At 40.8% G+C, this 23,312-nt stretch overlaps 1 protein-coding gene across 2 annotated transcripts in view; it reads right to left on the bottom strand.

Annotated features, from left to right (window-relative positions):
- Window positions 1-79: 79 nt before the first annotated feature.
- Window positions 80-23,312, bottom strand: part of UPF3A (UPF3A regulator of nonsense mediated mRNA decay) — a 47,815-nt gene continuing 24,582 nt past the window's right edge. The window contains exons 6-10 of one of the 2 annotated variants that reach the window (XM_084629461.1): window positions 21,929-21,984; window positions 21,676-21,834; window positions 17,606-17,766; window positions 9,710-9,948; window positions 80-1,441 (exon numbers count right to left, since the gene is read on the bottom strand). In XM_084629461.1, the coding sequence (XP_084485587.1) occupies window positions 1,374-1,441; window positions 9,710-9,948; window positions 17,606-17,766; window positions 21,676-21,834; window positions 21,929-21,984 (683 nt within the window). In that variant the 3' untranslated portion in view covers window positions 80-1,373. Of the gene's footprint in view, window positions 1,442-9,653; window positions 9,949-17,605; window positions 17,767-21,675; window positions 21,835-21,928; window positions 21,985-23,312 lie in introns of both variants that reach the window. The other variant, XM_084629460.1, reaches the window with a different exon arrangement.

Below are 23,312 nucleotides of genomic sequence, written 5' to 3'. Positions count from 1 at the left end.
AGAATTGTGGAAGATCATTTCTCAGTTCATAATCAAAATGTTTTTACTTTTTATTATATTTAATGTTTAATGTCTGGGAAAATACAACAAATTTTTTTTTGAGTTTAGAACAATCAGATGTTACACTTAATAACAAACTGTTCAAAGTAGAATGTCAAAAATAAACAAACATCTTAATATTTAACTTCACTGACAAAGCAGATCTTAGTTTCAGATAACTGAAAAGTGCATCAGTCGTAAAAGACAACTATCAAAGAGCCATATTTTGCCCTTACACGGACATGTAGCTGTCTCTGAAGACGTTGGGAGCCATACGTATGCATCAGAGGGTGGAATTTGGCCTAGGTCTCCAAAATGAAATGTTGGAGCTGCTGTGTGTGTGTTTTTTTCAAACAAATTGTATTTTATAACATATATATCATACATGTTACAAATCCTGCAAATGCAACTTATGTGAAACATTTAACATATAAAAAGTCATCACTGTACAATCACTTTTTTAAAAGTCAGTACCAAAACAAACAAACAAACAAACAAAAACTGCAATTTTAGTTAAACCAGATACAGTATTTAAGTGCTGAGGTTTGCATTAGCTTTTTCTGTTTTAAACACAGGAATATATTAGAACATAAAAGGCAAAAGTGGTTAAGAGAATGACCAATTTTATAACAACATATAGTAGCTTTTACTCACACTTACCTGACACTATAGTTAAATTGAAAAACAATGTAAACACAATGAGGTACGGATATCAATAAACATTTGCAAACTATGGGCCTGATCCTGTAAACACTACTGGCAACAAAATCCTGGTGTTTGCAGGATTGGGTCCTATGTAGTTAATGCCATTCACAGAACACATTTAAAGTGCCTGAGATATCAAACTGATGCAAATATACATTTCTTTATTTCTATCAATTTAACAGGCTAGACTAAGTGAAATATTTTCTGACAAGTTTTATATAAATACTAGCTTAAAACTAATAGAGGTTTTCTAGCTAAAGGTAAATTTACGAAAATACTGAACCACTACTAAACTAGTCAAACAGTGCTTGCTTCTGTTTTTGTAAAAAAGCAACTGAATTTCCTTTATGTGATATTTTATCTGCCTCCGATCACCATTTTCATTTTAAAGAAAGAAAGAAAGAGGCAGAGGTATTATAGTTTTGTTGGTCCAATCTGTGGAATTCTGAAGTGGCCTGATATATTTTGTGCAGAAATTAAATCTTAAATTAATTTTTTTCACAAGTTTTCTACCCCTGACGTTTCATTCTGCCTCTTCACTCTTCTCAGAACCACCTCCAGTTGAATTATCTACCTCATACTTTCTATCGCAGGCATCTTCACAGGACTTCCCACTGCAGTCATAGATCTTACTTGTAGATCCCGTATGTGTTCGAATGCGAGCTCCTGGCTGGTATAACTGCATGGCTGGACGATCCTAGAAAGAAGTGCATAAGGTTAACTTTTGGAGAAAACTATAATTTATTCACATATGTGAGATTTAGGCCTTGTCTATACTACAGAGTTATGTCAACAAAAGGCAGCTTTTGCCGACAAAATAGTGAATGGGTGCACACTGCGATGCAACTTTTGGAGGCAAAAATGCCGTTTTGGTAACGAAATAAAACCACTCTGACGAGAGACATACGTCTTTTTCTGCAAAATGTTTGTCAATGAAGTGCCAGTGTAGACACCACGCTTGGTTTTTTCACTTTAATTGGCCTCCAGAAGGTGTCCCACAACACCCATCCCAACAACATCTAATCAGCAGTTTGAACTCCACTGCACTGCAGTCAAGTAAACAACCATCCGACCCTCCCCGTTAGATGCCCTGGGAATTTTTGAAATTCCATTTCCTGTTTACTTGGTGTCGATAGGTCTCATTGCATCTTCCAAGGTGACCATGGAGACTTACTGCAGCAAATGCTTTCCCACTTGGACCACTGCGGAGCTGCTGGACCTGCCTAGTATATGGGGAGAGGAGGCTATGGAGTCCCAGCTGCACTTGAGCCATAGGAATTTTGATACCTATGGGCAGATTTCTCAAGGCTTGTTCGGAAAGGGCTGTGACCGGGACGTGCTGCAGTGCAGAGCGAAGATAAAGGAGCTGAGGCAGGTGTACCATAAGGCGAGGGGGGGGGAAACCGTTGCTCTGGTACTGCACCTAAGACCTGCCTGTTCTATAAGAAGCTGGACACTACCTCGGTTGTGACACCACCTCCATTGCCAGGAGCTCCATGGATAGTTTGGTGGGCCTGGAGGTGGCGGAAAGAGGACCTAACCCAGAGGACAAAGTTATTGATGAAGAGGTGGAGTTAGACAATGATGTGGAGCTCCTGGCTGGATCTCCCAGTGGGGGAGGCAGCCAGGAACTGTTCACCACTCCAGCGGTGTCTAGCCAGTCTCAGCAGTTGCTCTCTGGTGAGCAAGAAGCAGGAGAGGAGATGCCTGGTAAGTGGCTGTGGTTTGCGTAATGCAGAGGTGGGTTCAGGATATAGAAATGTACAAGGATGGCTGTATTTCTGTGTGCTGGACACTTCGCTGTGCAGCTAATCAGTACGGTGGAACAGGGTGTTGATGTATGCTGGGATCTCATGGGAATCCTCCAGAGAGATTTCTAGGAAAGTTTCCTGGAGGTACTTGTCAATCCTCTGCCGCAGATTCCTTGGCAGAGCTGCTTTGTTCCTTCCCACACTGTAGGGAACTTTCCCACACCATTTGGCAATCACTTGTTCAGGGACCAAAGCGGCACACAGGCAAGCAGCACAGGAACCATGGCGGAAGCCACAAGCATGTAGTAGATGTACACTCGCTTCTCTGCTTACCCTCAACAGTGAGATATCTGCTACAATGACCCTGGCCTGTGGGAAAGTGTGGGAGAATTTTAGAATTTTTCCCCTAGTTGGCTGCACTGCAACCCTTGCGGAGTGTTCTTTTTCCCATGTAGAGCGCCGCTCCCCCCAGCCAACACTCACCATGCTTTGGGTGTTTGCTGAGATGTGTGCTTGCCAAGGGTCAGTGAGAAAGTGATTATGTTACCAGAGGTGTATTTTACTGAAATGTTTCTATACTGTGCGTGAACTTAACAATCATGCTTCTGTGCATTGTTCCTTGTGCTTCGGCAGATGTGGCCTTGAGGAATACCCCACAAACATCGGCCCAGCATCACTGATAGATAAGAAATCACCCAAGACAGAGCAAAGAAGACATATTCCGGGAGGTACTGCACTTCTCCAATGCAGAGAAAAGGGAGAGCAAGGAGTGGAGGGAAGCCGAAAGGCAGAACAGAAAAGAAAATCAGGAGTTAAGGATTCTACTGAATGGATGATTAAAGTAATGGAGGAGCAAACACAGATGCTGAAGTCCTTAATAATGCTGCAGACTGAGCAGATGCATGCCCGTCCTCCCCTGCAGTACATTCAGAACTCTTTTCTATGCCTCCCCACAACTCTGCCTGCACAGTCCTTTCTGCTTTCTGGGACTTCTCAGTTTCCCCTTCACTCCACCCCCTCAGACAACTTTCAAAATGATAGCTGGACCTACACACAGCTCTGAAAGTCTGCCCTTCCCTGGTAACCTCCTTTCCCACCAAGTTTCTTTGTGTGTGTGTGTGTTGTTTCTTGTGCAATAAAAGCAAAATTTTTGACCAGTAACTCATCTTTATTTGTTTCCTACAAATTGAAATAGCAGGCTCTACCAATACATACACAGGCAGTTTAATCATTTGCGTACTGGAATGTAAGGCCCGAAATTTCGCCATTGCTTCCTAGGAAAACTACATGTAATGTAACATTGCAGCACCAATCACAGAGATATATATTACTGCTTCTCATTTTCAAAGTTTTGCCTCAAAGCCTCCCTGATTCGAATTGCTCCCCTCCTGGCCCCTCTGATAGCCCAGGTATCTGGCTGCTCAAAATCAGCAGCCAAGCAGTCTGCCTGTCTTTCACCCTTACCTTCACAAAGATTATGCAACGTACAACACGAGGCTATGACCACAGGAATATTATCCTCATTGAGGTCTAACCTAGCATAAAGGCATCACCAGCACACCTTTAATCTCCCAAAGGCACATTCCACTGTCATCCGGCATCTACCCAGACTGTTGTTGATCCACTCCTTACTGCTGTCCAGGTTTCCCACGTAAGGTTTCATGAGCCATGGCTGTAAGGGCTATGATGGATCTCCCAGGATCACTATGGGCATTTCAACATCCCCCACTATAATCTTCTGGTCTGGAAAAAAAGTCACCATTTGTAGCTTTCTATACAGGCCGGTGTTCCTGAAGATGCGTGCGTCATGCACCTTCCTGGACCATCCTGCATTGATGTCAGTGAAATGCCCAGGGTGATCCACAAACACCTGCAACCCCATGGAGAAGTATCCCTTCCTATTGATGTACTCTGTCGCAAGGTGGTCTGTTGCCAAAATTGAATATGTGTGCCATCTATCGCCCCTCCATTGTTAGGGAAACCCATTTCTACAAACCCATCCACTATTTCATACACATTTCCCAGAATCACAGTCCTTCATAGCAGGATGCGATTAACTGCCCTGCACACTTGTATTAATGCAGCCCCAACAGTCAACTTCCCGACTCCAAATTGATTCGTGACCGACCAGTAGAAGTCTGGAGTCGACAGCTTCTACAGAGTGATTGCCACGCACTTCTCTACTGATAGGGCAGCTCTCATTCTGGTGTCCTTGCACCATAGTGCTGGGGCGAGCTCCGCACACAGTTCCAGGAAGGTGGATTTCCACATCTGAAAATTCTGTAGCTACTGCTCGTCATTCAGTGCTTGTTTCCCAAGCCCAAAAGCGATGGTCCACTGTCTGCAGCTGTTTCGTGAATGCCAAAAGCAATCTAAAGTTGCTTCTATCCATATCACACAGCATGTCAGGCAACTGGGAATCTTCTTCAGTTAGGAACTTTGTGATTAATTGCACTGCCATCCGCAAGGTCTTAATGATAGTTATCAGAGTGCAGGAGAGCAGTGCAGGATCCATCCCTTCTCACAAAGATGCCAGGGTGCACAGCAAACAAGGGCCATTGAAAAATGCTGTGAAAGAAAACTGGAAGCCCATGGTATGCTGGGACAGAAAACAATACATCATGGAACACTGAGCGTGGTCCCAAGATGCACCGTGACCTGCTCCACCTTCCCACAAGACCTACCGGCAGAAGTGGTCAAGCTGGACTGTGGGATAGGTACATTGCTCACACTTCGATGATAGTGCCCCAACTCTGGACACTCTCTGCTGACAGAGGGAGCGAGTGTGAATGTGCAATACTGATTTTTATTATAGTGCTTTTTGAGTGTCGACATGACTTTTGTCAACAAATCTCTGTAGTGTAGACAAGGCCTTAAAGTGAGTAACTTGAGTTTATGTAGATAGTGGATTTTGTGTTAAATCATTTTGTATTTAATAAGAACTAGGAAAAAGCTGCAGTGTAATGAAAACAGATTTAGCATTTATTATCCACCTCTTTTATAACACTATTCTTGGGAGCCAAGAATATTGAGTAAAATAAAACAGCTGTAAAAACAGGATGATAATATTTTTTCTCACAGTTTAAATTAAATGTAATCTAATCTAATCTAACAGAATGTTATAACAAAGGCCAAGAGAATTCTGTGGTAAATTTTGATACAATCTATAGTATAAGCTGGGGAGGACAATAACTGGTGCCAAGCACACTTATGGCTCTAGACAAGAATGTCAGATAATAAATACAAATATAATAAAATCATACCAATCAGTGAGAAACCAGAACCAGGGCTTGATAAAATTAGAATAATGAACTGCAAATGAAGTTTGGTATTCCATATTGTGACGGGGTCAGGCCAGATGGCTACAGGAGAGTGATCCTATTGGGATCCAGGAAGTGGGTGGGCGAAGCCTGCCCACTGCTAAAGGGTCCCCCGCAGCCCTGGTTTTATAGGTGGTCACTTTAGCTAGGGTAGGAGGTTTACAGGGAAGTCCCGTGACGTTGTGGGGGCACAGATAGGGAGTTTATAGATAAGGAGGTGAGGGGAAAAGTGCAACCAAAAACGTAACAAAATATTCGTGAGGAGCCAGAATAGGGGCTGCACCTGGTGCACTCCAGGTAAGCGTGTGCCAGGGTCTCCCTCACGCCGCAAAAGGGGCAGGTGTCTGGGATGGGGGTGAACTGCGCCAAGTAAACGCCCGTGCTCACGGCCCCGTGAAGGAGCTGCCAACTGATATTCCTGGCGGGCCTCGGGACCAGGGTATAGGCTGGCCCACCGGTACAGGAGAGTGTTAGAAGGCAGATATATTAGCCCCAGATTAAGTAGGTCCCTTTTCCCTGGGTCAGGTAACAGGGAAGGTTCCAGAACAATCAAACTTTCTGGAAACAATTAAGGCAGACAAGCTAATTAGAACACCTGCAGCCAATCAAGAAGCTGCCAGAATCAATTAAGACAGGCAGGCTAATCAGGGCTCCTGGGTTTAAAAAGCTCACTTCAATTTGTGGTGTGTGTGTGAGGAGCTGGGAGCAAGAGGTGCAAGAAGCTGAGAGTGAGAAGGTGTACTACTGGAAGACTGAAAAGTACAAGCATTATCAGACATCAGGAGGACGGTCCTGTGGTGAGAATAAAGAAGGTGTTGGGAGGAGGCCATGGGGAAGTAGCCCAGGGAGTTGTAGCTGTCACGCAGCTGTTACAGGAGCCACTGTAGACAGCTGCAATCCACAGGGCCCTGGGCTGGAACCCGGAGTAGAGGATGGGCCTGGGTTCCCCCCATCCCTCCATTCCCACAACTCCCTACTTGATACCGGAGGAGTTGACCTGGACTGTGAGTTCCACCGGAGGTGAAGGTCTCTGGCCTGTTCCCTGATCCACTAGGTGGATCAGCAGAGACTGTGGGGATTGTTCTTCTTCCTTTCCCCATCCTGACCAGTGATGAGGCTAACTGAGTGAACGGATTTGAGCCACGGAAGTGGCCAAACTGAGGGCTGCCGTGAACCTCTGAGGCGAGCAAATCCGCCAATAGACACAGGACCCACCAAGGCAGAGGAGGACACAATATTCATATAGAGTAAAGTGGATACCACCCAATGTGAATCAGGAAACAAAATGAGTAAAAAGGAAGAATGGCTAACTGTACAGGAATAGTGACTGAAACCATCAAAAACTTGCTGATCTGCAAGGGCTGTGAATAATTTTTGTTAAATGAAATTAAGGCCAAGTGCACCAAGAATTGTCAGAATATATATATATATATATATATATATATGCTAAAGACTTTCTAGGACAATAAGATATTGTGAATGGTTACTGTTTAAAAGCCTCTGCCTAATGAGGCTATTTATTTTAACTATCACAAACATTAGACTTTGATGCTATGGAGAGATCATATTTGACATCTGTTTTAAAATGTAGGGTTTAGTCTAGAAAATGGCATGGAATAGGCCATTTTAAGAAAACTGCAGAGCACTGAATTCTGTTCCATCTCAATCCTGATTTCCTTTCACCTGCCCCTCACAATTTTCAGTCCCTTTGGTCTTGTTTTTTCCTTCATTATTTTTTCCCCTTAACTGATACATCCTTCATTATCAGCTCTTCTCTTCCCCCTTCTTTGCTTGAACTTCAGCCTTGTTTAACCCTGCTTTCCCTTTATTTTCCATTTCTTTAGATTAGATGCCAGACTTTTTATTTAGGATGTTTAAGAACAAGTTGTTGTAGGAAGTGTTTTGTGGTGCTATGAACAGCCACATCAGCATGGTACTTATCTCTCTTCATCACATCCAGCCAATCAACACCAGTCATGCAGTCCTAAACCCTGAGATGAACAGTGAACATAGAGCTCACTAGAACCATTACAATAAAGGGTCAGTCAGCTTTTATATACCACAGACCCTCTTTATCCATCACAGTTTCTATGTTCATCAGACTGAAACTTGGCATAAACAGTGTTAGCTCAACTGGATGTTTCATTTTTTATAAAATGGTTTAAATCAATTTAATATTTTTAAATATTTTTAGACAGAGATTCAGACAGCTGCTAGAGGGGGCAGAGAAAAAAGAGCATGGCTACTCCTTGCCTATCCTATCTCTAGCAAAAGCACAGCTCCCTCAGGAGGCACACTGTCATGGGGACCTTGCCTGTGCCTGGTTTGAAAACCCCCTTCAGAAGAGGTGCACATTACAGGGGGGATTCCATACAAGACAGTATCAACCATCTTGTATGGAAAACTTTACATGATTAGAATGGAGAGAGGATAAGGCCACCAATAGCAGCCATCTCTTGGAAACGCTATGACATGCCCTCTGAAATCACAAAGCCCCAAGCCCTCAGAAAGGGGCTCCACAGGTTTCAAGGTGAAGACAGGAAAATGGTTTTCTGCATGTGGTTCCCATTCAAGAAGCTGCCCAATTGTGGCTGTTTTTTTAACAGGTTATTTCCCTGGATTTGGCACTTCTCAATGGGGTGATCTGCCCTCAACCAGGGAGAACCTTTACCTGAGGGCAGAATGGATGAAGACTGCAAGATCTACTTTCCTATCTTCTGTACTGGAAAATTTCTAAATATGCTTGTTTCTGGATAAACTCTTTAGTTATTCACTTTTACTTTAAAAACTGAATAACTGTAAACCAGCCAGTAAATCTGCCTGACTAGTAAATATTCTGCTTAGAATAAATTCACTTTTAAAAGGACAATGGGCCAAAGTTTTCAAACTCTATTATTAGGGCCCTACCTAATTCATGGTCCATTTTGGTCAATTTCACGGTCATAAATTTCATAATTTCAGCTATTTAAATCTGAAATTTCAGGTGTTGTAATTGTAGGGGTCCTGACCCAAAAATAAGTTAGGGGGGTGGGTCACAAGGTTACTGTAGGGGGTGTTGCGGTGCTGCTACCCTTACTTCTGCACTGTTGCTGGCGGCAGCGCTGCCTTCAAAGCTGGGCAGCTGGAGAGTGGCAGCTGCTGGCCGGGAGCCCAGCTCTGAAAGCAGAGCTGCTGCCAGCAGCAGCACAGAAGTAAGGATGGCATGGTATAGTATTGCCACCCTTACTTCTGCGCTGCTGCTGGCTGGGCACTGCCTTCACAGCTGGGTGCCTGGCCAGTAGCTGCTGTTCTCTGGTAGCCCAGCTCTGAAGGCAGCACAGAAGTAAGGGTGGCAATACCGTAACCCCTCTAAAATAACCTTGCGACCCCCCTGCAACTCCCTTTTGGGTCAGGACCCCCAATTTGAGAAATGTTTGTCTCCCCCATGAAATCTGTATAGTATAGGGTAAAAGCACACAAAAGATCAGACTGAAGTGGGGAGACCAGATTTCACGATCCAGGACGCGTTTTTCATGGCTGTGAATTTGGTAGGGCCCTATCTATTATAGGGCACACGTGATATAACTTTTAAAACACTCAAAAAATGCTGAGCTTCCAAGACTAATGTTCTAAGGAAGATTCCAAATATTGTATGTATATATGACCAGAGCAGACAAATCCTATCTCCTTAAATCATTTTAACTATGTAAAAAAAATAGAAATCTGGGTTTTACTGAAAATCAAATAAAGAATTGCTTTTCTTGAAAAAAGCATCTTTATGCTGAGATTGCAAAAGTAAAACCTGTAGCCTTGAAGTATATTTTACTAATGAAAGATTATCCTAAATGAATAAAAGAACCTTATTTCTTATGCGCTCCTTTTTGGATGCCATGTCATCACACTTGTCCTCTTTACCCAGTTTGTCTACGGCCTCCACAGTGAAGCTGTAGTTGTGGTTCCCTTTCTTCCCTCTGTCTTGGCTGTATGCTTTCCCCCATTTCAGCTCTTCTTCATTCCTTCTCACAAACTTGTCAAATTCATAGTGAGCTCTATGCTTTCTGCCATCATCCAACCGATATCGTGGTCTTTCAAGGTCTTTTTCTCGAAATCTTCTCTCCAAATCCATTTGCTCTTTATCACTATCATTCTGTGACCTATGTGTGTTTAAACAAGAAAAAAAAACAAACAATTAACTTAGACAAAATCTTTGCTCACAAAGATTCAAAGGCCACTGAAACCAACAGAAAGACTCTCACTGACTTCAACAAGCTTTAGATCAGGCCCCCAGACAGGCTATATTTTCAATTAAAAGAAGAGGTGCATTGCAATTTTGATACAGGCTTTGTACATCATAAATTCAGCTCCCCATTGTGCATTCAGTTCAATTGGAAGCAGAAAATTTTTCCAGTGGCTTGAAAAGAAAATCAGATTGACTTCAGAACTGCTTTGAAGATCATCCTGCAACCCTTACTCATATTTGAAAACATCACATAAATAATGCTCTTGATGTTAATGGTACACATAAGTAAGGGTTACAGGATCAGGCCCTAGGAGACTGACCCTGCAAAGACTTGAGCATGTGAGTAATCTCACAGACTTCAGAGGGAGCACTAATGGCATAAAGTAACTTGCAGGCTCAAGGCCTTAATTTTTTGGCTCCATTTAACAGAAATTATTCACAGCCCTTGCAACAGATGGAAGGCATTAAACCAGTCAGAGTTAATGCTGCTGCTCCAGCCTTCACTTACATTTGTGTGCCTAGGTGATGTAGCCCCACCATTGCATTTTTATTTAGGTGAAAAAACATGATCTTTTCACAACATGGTACTTAATTTATATTATGTACTAAGTAATTTATATTATAAATAAACTGTTTGCAACATTTTGCTGTTAAGATGATACAGTTCTCTGCACTTTTATTCATCTCATTGCTCTTGTTCAATAATCAGATAGCTCCCTCATAAAACAGTATGGAAAAGATTGCAGAATAATTTCATCTAATTATAAAAAAGAGTAAATACACAGTAGTTATTTCAAACTTTTATTATATGAAATAAAAAGTAATTCAAATTTAAACAGGAATATACAATTTTGCCAGCCACTGACATTTTAGCTTGTGACAAAGGAAATGCTAATCAGCAGACAAAATGGATGAGTCTGGAGATTTGTCACTTTTTTATTATTGTTTATTAGCACCTGTTTGTTCATTAACTTTGTTGAATATGACAATTCTTCTGTTTTCCACATCATTTTTTCCTTGTAAGTCATGAAACAGTGAAAGTCTTCAGCCTCTGCCATGTAATTATCTGCTGATTGGCACTTCCTTTATTTAAAAAAGGGGGGAAGCCACACCTGCAAATTGCTGAGTACCAGCAATAGAAAGTCAATGTTAATTGAGGTTGCTCAGCAGTTCACAGGACTGGGCCCTGTGTCAGCATATTACACTGCCTGAGTGGAAGGAAAATGGCAGCTCTCACTGGGTCATACCAGAACCTTTCCCAATTACAGAAATATTAAAACAGTGGCATATACTTCTAAATATGTATATTACCAGTAAATATTACTTTAGCTCTCCAGGATCTGACTAATCATGCCTATTTAGTTTTCCTCTACCTTTTCAGCTTTTAAGTGAAAATGTGTAACTGTAGGCACTAACTCCATGAAGAGCCTGAACTCCCAACAAAGTTTGGGAGAACACTTCAATCTGCATGACCCTTACCATAAGCTGGAAGAACACTTTTAGGTTAGCTCCTGCAGAATCTACTTGGCACCCTGCTTCCTACTCTGCCCATTACCAACCACAGAGAAAGCCTCAATTAGAAATGCCGCAGGAATGAAGTTGGCAGGGTGGATTTGCCTAAAGATGGCTCATAGGATGGCAGCAGATGGGGAGAGCAAATTCAAGCTCAGTAGTGGCTGGTGTAGCTTTGTAAAGAATCCATTGTAAGGAGCAGGTTGTGATGTTGCACTCGATATGATTTTTTTGAAAATATGCTAATGAGTGTGAATATACTGTAACTGGAATATGCTTCATGCAAAAGGTCTCTTGTAAGGTATCATTACAAAGCTTATAATCTACTGAGTATGTTCATCCTATTTGTATAAATGTATCATTTTGTATCTGAAACTAGAAATATAAAATATAACTCTGAAGTCCTATTGTAATTATGCAAAGTGTGGGCCATTAATGGTAGCCTGGAATCTTGATGGCTCCCATTAACCAGGAAAATTGACTGTAGATGGCTCTGTTTACTTGCAAGCCTTCCTGTGAGGCAGGCCAGGAAGAATGAAGGCTTGAGGTCTCACAGGACATGTGATCATGTCACCTGGTACTGGAATCCATCTTAAACCTGGTGCTTTTCCATTTAGAAGGAGGGGTGGGGACCCAGAGAGACAAAACATTCCTGCCTTGTGCCAAAGCTATAAAAGGGGGTGGACCAGAACAAAGGAGGCTGCAGTCATGTGAAATCCCCTGCTTTTCACCTAAGATGCCTGTTGGAACTAACAAACTGTACCAGAGAAAAGGATTGGGTCCAGACTAGGAAGGAGTCCAGTCTGTGAAAGAAGCTTACTGAAACATCTTTAAGGGTGAGATTTCATCTGTAACCAGTTTCTTAAATGTATTAGGCTTAGACTTGCGTGTTTTGCTTTATTTTACTTGGTGACTTACTTTGTTCTGTCTGTTATTACTTGGAACCACTTAAATCCTACTTTTTATATTTAATAACATCACTTTTGCTTATAAATTAACCCAGAGTAAGTAATTAATTTCTGGGGGAGCAAACAGCTGTGCATATCTCTCAATCAGTGTTATAGAGGGTGGACAATGTATGAGTTTACCCTGTATAAGCTTTATACAGAGTAAAACGGATTTATTTGGGGTTTGGATCCCATTGGGAATTGGGTATCCGGGTGCTAGAGACAGAAGCACTTCTTAAGCTGTTTTCAGTTAAGTCTGCGGCTTTTGGGGGACGTGGTTCAGATCTTGGTCTGTGTTTGCAGCAGGTTAGAGTGTCTGGCTCAACAAGACAGGCTACTGAAGTCCCAAGCTGCTAGGGAAAATGGGCTCAGAGGTAGTCCCAGCACATCAGGTGTAGAGTGAACAAAAACAGACTCCAATGAGAATCTTCAGAACTGGAATTAATTTGCAAACTGGACACCATCAAATTAGGCCTGAATAAAGACTGGGAGTGGACGGGTCACTACAAAAACTAATTTTCCCCCTACTGATACTCACACCTTCTTGTCAACTGTTTGAAATGGGCCACCTTGATTACATTAAAAGTGGCAAAGAGTCCTGTGGCACCTTATAGACTAACAGATGTACTGGAGGATAAGCTTTCGTGGGTGAATACCCACTTCATCGGATGATCCAGTAGCCACAGGACTCTGCCACCTTTACAGGTCCAGACTAACACGGATACCCCTCTGATACTTTATTACATTGAACTCATTAGCACTACAAAAGTGATTTTTCCTCCCTTCTTGTCAACTGTTGAGAATAGCCCACTTCCATCTTAATTGAATTGGCTCGTTCGCACTGACCCCCCCACTTGGTGCGGCAACTCCCATCTCTTCATATGCTGTGTATTTATACCTCTCTACTGTATTTTCTACTCCAGGCATCTCATAAAGTCGGTTTTAGCCCACGAAAGCTTATGCCCAAATAAATTTGTTAGTCTCTAAGGTGCCACAAGGACTCCTCATTGTTTTTGCTGATACAGACTAACACAGCTACCACGCTGAATCAACTGAAGTAGATCATAGCCAATTACTTGGCAAACGGCACCATTCATCACAATTTAAAAAGCACTCAGAAAGAAAAAGGTAAAATGTACTATACCTGTACAGCCTGAAGAATGCTGCGTTACACCTGAAACACTAAATTAATGCACACATAAAGGGTCTGTTGTAAATGTTATGTTGCTCTGCCCAAGGATTAAGACATACAAGCCAGGGGTGGCCAACCTGCACCTGAGAAGGAGCCAGAATTTACCTATGTACATTGCCAAAGAGCCACAGTAATACATCCGCAGCCCGCCATCAGCTCCCCCCGCCTTCCAGCAGCCCTGCTGATCAGCGCCTCCCCCTCCTTCCCCATGCCTCCTGCAGCATGCAAGTGGCTCTGGGGGGAGGGGGAGGACTGAGGGTGTGGCAGGCTCAGGGAACGGGGCAGGAAGGAGAGGGCCTTGGGGGAAAGGGTGAAGTAGGGGTAGCTCCAGCCCTGCAATACAAGTCTTATTCTCAAATAATAGATTTAATCCTGCAAGATGCTGAGTATCTGCTGAGAGTTGCTGAGTGCCCTCAATTCCTAGTAAGCAGCAGGAGGTAAGATTTTTATTATCTCTCAAGAGATGCTCAGCACCTCAGAGGATTGAACCAGATATCTGAAACCTTTACCAAAGATAATAATAAGGAGGCAGTGCGGCCTTCTTGATAGACAAGGCCCTTCATTTTTGGTTTTTATTTTGTTTAAAATTTCCCAGGAATTTATCAGTGTTTATTGCAAAAATTACAAAACAGGTGAAAATTGGTGCAAAAAATCTGAGCACAGTTTTCTGGGTAAATATCAGTATTAATATTCAGGGATGGGAGGACAGAAAAAAAACAACAACAAAAAGAGAAAAGTAAGAGTATTTCTGATCTGGCTCCTACTTCAGAAAGAGAGATGGCTTCCCAGGTTACTGAGCCACCAGCTCTTGTTCCGAAGCAGGGAGCCACATCTAGGGAGTTCCAGCACTTCCTTTTTTAGGACTAGAGTACAGATATATGCGTGCACATACATGAGTGTGTATAGTCCACTACACTGCCTTACTTTAACAGACACCCTCGCATTTAGATTAATTTATTATTAACATAAACACATCTACCTAATGTAAAGTATTGGATTTTCTTAACAGTTAGTATTTTTATGTACTTGAGTGGTCCAAAAACCAGGTGAAAATTGGTAAAAAAATGAATAATAACTTTAGTGAAACCAGGGGATTTTTCAGTAAATTAAAATTTAAATTAAAAAATGAAGGGCCTTGATAGAGCACTAGACTGGGACTCAGGCGACAGAGTTCTATTTCTGCTGAGTAACATGGGGAAAATAATTTTCATCTCTCTGAGCCTCTGTTTCCCCATCTATAAAACAAGGATAATGACATTCACCTACTTTGTAAAGAGCTTTGAGATCAATGGATGAAAAGTGCTACATCAGAGCTAGGCATTATTAAAACATGTAGGATGTTAATGATGTACCATTTCTTAAGCTAGTTAGTTCAACATTTGTATTTTCTAATCATTGAACAAATTCTCTTTACTTTTCTATCTGCCGTTACAAGAACATTTCTTGCTCTGCATCTCCAAGAAGTACATCCCTAAAAATACAAGTGGTAAAGTTACATTTGCACTTCCCTGCATACTGCTCGATAGAAAACTTTAGAAGACTACCATGTGGGTCAGAGTAATACATATGTTATTAGACTAGAGCAGGGAAGTGGGAGTCAAGACTTCTAGAATTTAATTTTCACTCTTCTGACTCACTGTGACACCTTAAGCTCTCTCTGATCCAGTCTGTCCATCTGTAAAATAGATTTAATAGTGGCTTACCTCCATACGAATGTTCCGAGACTCATTTTTTCATGCTTGCAAAGCACTCTGAGACCCTTTGTTGAAAAGCACTGCAGAAGTGTAAAATTTCAATGATCTCTCCTAGCATATAAACCTTAGCGATATGTCTGTCTTAGGGGTCAATCCTGCTCTGTAACCTGCTTGCAATGAAGCACAAAATGCTGGAAATATTTGTAAGAGGTGCAGCATTGCCACTTTTGGTTTGTCTTTTGATGGTTGAGCTCTCCCTACCCATTCCTGTATGTGTATGTGACATTCAGTGTTGCTCACTCTCCCAGATTTTTGGGTAAGGTGATTTTGACACCTACAGCTTCCAGTCCCCTGCCCAGCAATTAATTCTGTCTCCGAATCTTCCCATCGTCCTGTCCCCACCAAGCCCTCACCCCCAATAGTTCAGCTCCTGCATCAACCCTTCCCCCGCCAGGTCAGCCCCCATCAGTCTTCACCTCCTCAGTTCAGTCCCCCAGCCTCCACAGTCAGTTCAGAACTAGCCCCAGAGCACAATTCCCCAGCCTCCACCATCAGTTCAGCCTCTCCCAGTTCAATTCCCTCCCATCACCAGCCTCACCTCTGCTCCTCTTAAGTTCTTCACCCACTTCTCCTAGGCCTGGGGTGGGGGCTGACACAGGTCCCCTGTCCCCCTTCCAGGCTGGAGGGGCAACTCCAGGGGCTCCTCACCCTTCTCTGCCCCTTTCCAGGCTAGGTGTTGCAGGGGGAGTGGGGATGAGATCCCCATTGCTCACAGTAGGGGAAGGGAGAGGAGGTGGTCAAGCTGCAATGGGCTGCTGAGCTTTTTGCTGCCTCCTCTCCTCTCCCCTCCTGCAAAAACAGCAAATGGAAAGGAGAGCTTCTGCAGAGCTGCATTTTGTGAGGAGACTGGAGCTTTCTGCTTCATCATAAAACAAGCTCCACCCCTATCTGAAATCCCATCATTCATGAAAAAAAACCCAAGTGTTGGCAACACTGGAAGGTGCTCATCCCACTACCTGCTGTGAAGCCCAGCTACACAGCTGCTCCTTCTGGGCTGCTGCAGAGATTGGGGTGAGAGAGGTCACAGAAATGTCACAGATCCACTGACTGACCACTCTCAAGAGGGCCTGTAGCTGGGGTTCAAGCCCCTGCAGCTCTGAATTTGCAGAACTGGCCATGGAGGACCTCTGTGCTTTTTGCAGAAGTTGGAAGTTAATAATCAGTAAAGAGGAATCACAAAATATGAATTCTTTCTGTTGAATGGTGCATGAAGAAATGTATTTCTAAAGCTATTAAATACTCATGAAAATGCCTATTGTCAGATAAAAAAATAATAAATATATCTGTCAAATTGTTACAATGACATGAGGTTAGCTTGTCCCGCCAAGCATTACATTTTCCTTTGATTCAAATTGGATCAGAGGAATTTGCACTCTATCATTAATTTCAGCTTAAGTTTCTATGTAAATATTTCAGAAGGCTCAAAAGCAGATCTTTATAATATTAAAATACCTAACAGCTGGTATGAAAGACCATTCGCAGTTTACTCTGTGGAATGCCCTCATTCATTTAAGAACTATGAAGAAGTCAAAACTGCAAATTTATCAGTGCATTGCTAAGATGTTTTGAAGTACATGCTCCTTTGAATGAATGCGCATAACTCTCATTAAGGTTAAATATATGATTGTTTCATAGCACTAAAATTATAGGAAGAAATGAAGGCTTTTGTATTTGATTATGCAACAAAATGAAGTGGAGAATATTAGTGTGTCATGAATACTATTGCTATTATATAACAAGCAAACCTTCCTGTCTATCCATTTCAGTGGAACTAAAAATATTCTGCTGTGTGAAGATGGAGCTGAGCCTGCCTTTTAGGCCTTTCCAGCAATACTGACAAGCACTTGAACACTTTAGTGAAATACCAATGGACTATCAATGATGTTTCATACTTACATAGCACCTTTTAACCAGGGATCTCAAAAGCACTGTACAGACATTAATTACTTATGCCTTGCAATATCCCTTTCAGGGCGGTAAGTTGTTACTACATCCATTTTACAAATAGGAAAACTTAGAGAAAAAGATGTAGATGGCCACATTCACAGAGCAAAATCCATCCCTGTGATGAGAACCAGCACAAGGACAATGCATCACTTAAGTACCACCTAAGACCTCAAAATCCAAGGATCCAAGTTGCAACCTTACCAGATAAACAGTACTTACTTTTCCTTAAGTTCCTTTGGTGAGCCCTCCAATGGCTTGGATTTTATACTCCCGGATCCAGGTGATTTTTCCCATTTGCTTTCTTCAATATCAGCTTCTTCTCCTTTTTCCTTATTCATTTCACTGGCCAGGTCATCTCCCTTTTCAGGCTTCTTAAGAAGCTATGAAATAATGTTTATATTAAGATATAAGTGTTTATGCACCCTTAGACATTTCAACGACTTCTTATTGTAATATACTAATGTATACCAGCTGGTGCTAATTTGCAAAACCTATTTCATTCAGATTTTATTTTAGTGATTTCATTTTTTTGCAAAGCACAACATTAAAATAGACATTTAAAAGTTTACTTATATTAATGGATAACTAGAGTACAATACAAATCATGCAGCTGCAACCTTTAAAATAGGACTTCATAAAAAAAAACCTGGAGAATGCATGCTTACCCACTTTCTTCTCCTAGGTATTAGCTATAAATAATTACAGTGTAGCTCAGAGACAGGCAAAAGACTGTATGTGTCTAAATCATATCCTGAGAGGGCCCGATCTTACTATCATTGAAATCAATGGCAAAACTGCCATAATACTTCAAAGAAAGCAGGATCACCCTTCACTTCTCTAGATAATTTACAAAATCTGGCAACACATGAGCAGCTTGAGAAATACTAGTTAGTATATATTGCCCCCAGTAACAACTATGTGGGTGAAACCAATCACTATGCTCTCAAATGAACTCGCACAGGAAAATGATAAAAGACAAAAACACCGTATCATCTGTGAGTGAACACTTTTCACAAAGCAATCACTCTATATCTGGCCTACCAGCTGCCATCCTCAAAGGAAACTCACACAACACTTTCAGAAGACAAGCCTTGGAGCTTAAATTCATAACTTTGGTAGACACTAAAAATCATGGCCTGAATAAAGACATTGGATTTATGGCTTATTACAACAATCTATAACCCGCTAACAACCTCCCACACATCCCACCCTTTCCCCCGTATGACCGCAGGGGAGGTAACAGGGCACTTCACCTTGAATGGTCCTCTTGAAATACGCGTTAACTACTTATGCTATACAATCTGTTTCACCTTATATTTAACTGTGACACTCTGAGGATGTTTCCCAGACATGAAAAGAGCTGTGTGTAAACTTGAAAGCGGGTCTCTTTCCCCTACAGAAGTTGGTACAATAAAAGATATTACCTCACCCACCTTGTCTGTCTAATATCCAACATGGTGACATTCCTCTTATGACTTCCCAAGTTACTTGTAAAATAGAGAATATTTTCCTGGTCCTTTGGTGGTGAAACTACCTTTCAAAACTCTATTGTCATAGATATGAGTAATATTGAATTACTTTTGCACAACACATTTTGGAGTGGATAGTGATTTTCCTTTTCTTGGCATGTGAAGATGAAGAATGTGTTTCTTGTCTTGTTGCCCAAACATGCATATTATTAATTATATACCAAGTTATGTCTTCAAAGCACCCTATAAACTTTGGTCCCAATCCTGCAAACCTTAGTCATGTGACTAGTTCTTTCCATTACCTTTAATTCTTAGAAATAAGGCTTTTCATGACTGGACTGATTAATAGCATAAAATATGGATGTAGCCATTATCTATTAATCTTAGACATGTATTGGAAAGAACAGTGCAATTTGGTAACCACACCTTTGGTGTTACAGTTTTAGGCCCTAATTGTTGTAATGTATGTTTCTTAACTATTTTTTTTATTTTTATCTTAAAGAAAAATACAAAATACTGGTACAATCGTAAGTTATTTGTATACTTATGTTAAATCAGAATATTGTACTACTATGGAGAGCTGTAAGTCAACATATGTAAGTTCATACAATTAAACTTAAAAATATCTTTTCAGTACATGTAAAGTCTATTATACGTCCCTAATTCCTCTGCTTACAATTGGAATCTAATATCAGTTGTGTTAGTCATATTGGGTGCAATATTTCATTCATTCTTTTTGCTGAATACCATGTAGTTAACGAGACCATAACTCATGTTGAGAGTTATGTGAAAATAAACTTATATTAAAATATTTTTTTTAGAAAGAGACCCAATATAATAAAATATAATAATAATATCGATTTTATATCGGAAATAAATAGGGCTGTTGATTAATCGCAGTTACTCATGCGATTAACTCAAAATTAATCACAATTAAAAAAAATTAATAACGATTAATCACAGTTTTAATCACACTATTAAACCAATTGAAATTTATTACACATTTTGAATGTTTTTCTACATTTTCATATATATTGTATTCTGTGTTGTAATTGAAATCAAAGTGTATATTATTTTTATTACAAATATTTGCACTGTAAAAATGATGAAAGAAATAGTATTTTTCAATTCATCCCATTCAACTACTGTAGTGCAATCTCTTTGTTGTGAAAATGCAACTTTCAAATGTAGATTTTTTTTTGGTTACATAACTGCACTCAAAAACAAAACAATGTAAAACTTTAGAGTCTACAAGACCACTCAGTCCTACTTCTTGTTCAGCCAATCGCTAAGACAAACAAGTTTCTTTACATTTACAGGAGATAATGCTGCCCCCTTCTTATTTACAATGTCACCAGAAAGTGAGAACAGGCATTTATTTGCATGGCACTTCTGTAGCCGGCATTGCAAGGTATTTACGTGCTATATATGCTAAACATTCATATGCCCCTTCGTGCTTCGGCCACTATTCCAGAGGACATGCTTCCATGCTGATGACGCTTGTTAAAAAAATAATGCATTAATTAAATTTGTGACTGAACTCCTTGGGGAGAACTATATGTCCCCGCTCTGTTTTACCCGCATTCTGCCACATATTTCATGTTATAGCAGTCTCAGATGATAACCCAGCACATGTTGTTTATTTTAAGAACACTTTCACTGCAGATTTCACAAAATGCGAAGAAGGTATCAATGTGAGATTTCTAAAGATAGCTATAGCACCCGACCCAAGGTTTAAGAATCTGAAGTGCCGTCCAAAATCTGAGAGGGATGAGGTATGAAGCATCCTTTCAGAAGTCTTAAAAGAGCAACACTCCAATGTGGAAACTACGAACCTGAACCACCATAAAAGAAAATCAACCTTCTGCTGGTGGCATCTGACTCAGATAATGAAAATGAGCATGCGTTGGTCCACACTGCTTTGGATTGTTATCGAGCAGAACCCATCATCAGCATGGACGCATGTCCCCTGGAATGATGTTTGAAGCATGAAGGGACACATGAATCCTTAATGCATCTGGCACGTAAATATCTTGCAACGCCGGATACAACAGTGATATGCAAATGCCCGTTCTTGGCACGGGCCGAGGGACGTACTGGCCACCGCTTCCAGCAACTCTCATTGGCCTGGAGCAGCGAACCGCGGCTACTGGGAGCCACGATCGGCCAAACCTGCGGACGCGGCAGGTAAACAAAGTGGCCTGGCCCGCCAGGGACTTTCCCTGCACAAGTGGCGGAACAAGTTTGGGAACCACTGGTCTAAAGAGTGTTTCAGAGGGCAAAGCTAATGGATCCACAAACGGATCATTCCGCTGTCAAGGGGGAAACTCAGATTTTAGATTAGTGGGGGTTCTGGCCAAACTCATCCAAGGTGTAACTCCACTGACGCCAATGGAGTTACACCACAGATTAATCTGGCCCCTGGTCAACAAGAGGTGGTAAAGAACTCTGAGGTCATGGATAACAGAAAAAAACGTGTGGCATATTGCAAGCACAAGCACTCTGTCGTGGAAAATTACTGCAGTAATCCAGAAGTCTTTCAACCTTCATGCTGGGACTCCTCAACATAGCTACAATATGAGCAAAAAGCAAAGTTAGAGGAACAAAATCAGAAAAACTGTAGTTCAAAAAAAGGGATATTAAAAAATCCTATAATCCCAATTGTCCCTGCCTTGACAAACTTCTAATCATGGGACCTGAATTAGATCTTCCTTTATTCTTCCCAACTGATATGAGTACTTTGGAAGTAAGTGGAAGACAGGAAAATAAATTCTGTATAGTTTCAAATGAAGAATAATTTTATATTTTCCTTAAAAGTACCTTGATTCTTATTTCTTTTTCAGCAATTTTCTTTTGCTTCTCTGCTTCTTTTCTTTTACGTCTTTCTTCTTCTCTGCGCTTTCTTTTCTCTTCTTCTCGCAGACGTTTCTTTTCTAACTCTCTCCTTCTTCGTTCTTCCCTTTTTTCTTCACGTATCCTCTGAAGAATTACAACATTTTTTATATAAAATTTTTCAAATGCAAAACATACTTGAAACATAAAAGTTGAGCTTCAGTCAAAAGTCTGGACCTACCTGCTTTTCTAATTTTCTATTTTTAATATATTCCAAAAGAGGTGTTGTTCTTCTAGCTAAAATACAAAAAATTTGTGATGTAGTGTTCAACTCCTAAAATATGTACTTGTTTCTTTATTATAACTACTTGCCCTTTATTTTAAGCTTTAACTGTAAGGGAGCTAGGTGATATATAACACTTTGTTTCAAGTGGTGTATATATGTTGGAAAGTGCTCCCATCTCTCCATTCAGAAAGGATCCCTGGCTCTTCATCATTAAGGACCCTAGAAGTAAGAGAGCCAGAGATATTTTCTGTGATTATTTAATGTTTGAATTATAACCATATACTTTAATTTTCAGGAAAGACATTTTTCTTGCTGTTCACCAAAATATTATTTACGAAAAGGAAACAAATATGTTCAAAATTTATTCCTAAATTTTAACATTGGTACACCAGCACCTGGCTGTCCAGCTATTCTTATATTACCATCACCATGGTCATATATAGCACTTTTCATCCACAGACCTCAAAGAATTTACAAAGGTAGTATCAACATCCTCATTTTCCTGATGGGGAAAATGAGGCATATAGAGGTGAAATGACTAGTCTAAGGTAACACAGCAGGCAATAGCAGAATCAAGAAAAGAACTCAGCTCTCCTGAGTCCCAGTATGTACTACGTCAAACTGTCTTTCTTATTATATGGATCTGACACTTTTTCCATTTTTACTAGAGATAAACCCAAACTAAAACCCTACATCAGAACATTCCCAAACTTTACAAAAATGTTTAGCTAGATCCAAACTTTGCAGCTTGCATGCCACCTTCAATTACAACTCTGAATTTTCACCCAGTCATAAAATTAATTGTGGGTTGAAACTTGAAACAGTATACTTATAGGCATAAGTAACTACAAAAATGTTTGAGATCCTCTGTCAGTTTTAGATGTGCAGGAACAGAATTATAATATTGGACAATATTTAGGACTAAGGACTGCTCTTGGATGCATGTACAGGGCTCTCACTGAATCCAAAGGAAGAAAAGCAAACACAAAGGGGAAAGGAGGGAGGGAGGGATGGAATGGTCATTAGTGTGCATGATATAATTTTGAAGCCATAATAAAACAGAGTTGGAAAAGGATATTTCCTTGACGCTATGGTTTCATTTATCTAACCTTTAAAATTTAAAACAACATGGCCTAAACCTGGCCTAAATTTATGTCCCGAAAATATGTGAATGTAGACATTACTAATTACAGTGTAACTGTTACTAAATTATTTATTTACAAAATCGTGAGTGCAATTTAGACACTTTTTTAAAAACATGAACGAACTCTTAAAAAGAAATCAGCTGAAAAATGAAAACAAAAAAGGGATCTCTATGCAAGCAACAGCTTTTAATTTT

The sequence above is a fragment of the Lepidochelys olivacea genome (assembly GCF_965140295.1).
Source record: "Lepidochelys olivacea isolate rLepOli2 genome assembly, chromosome: 1".
Classification (NCBI taxonomy): Eukaryota; Metazoa; Chordata; order Testudines; family Cheloniidae; genus Lepidochelys; species Lepidochelys olivacea.
Note: the sequence above shows the minus strand (reverse complement) of the source record. Positions and strands in the feature narration are given on the sequence as shown.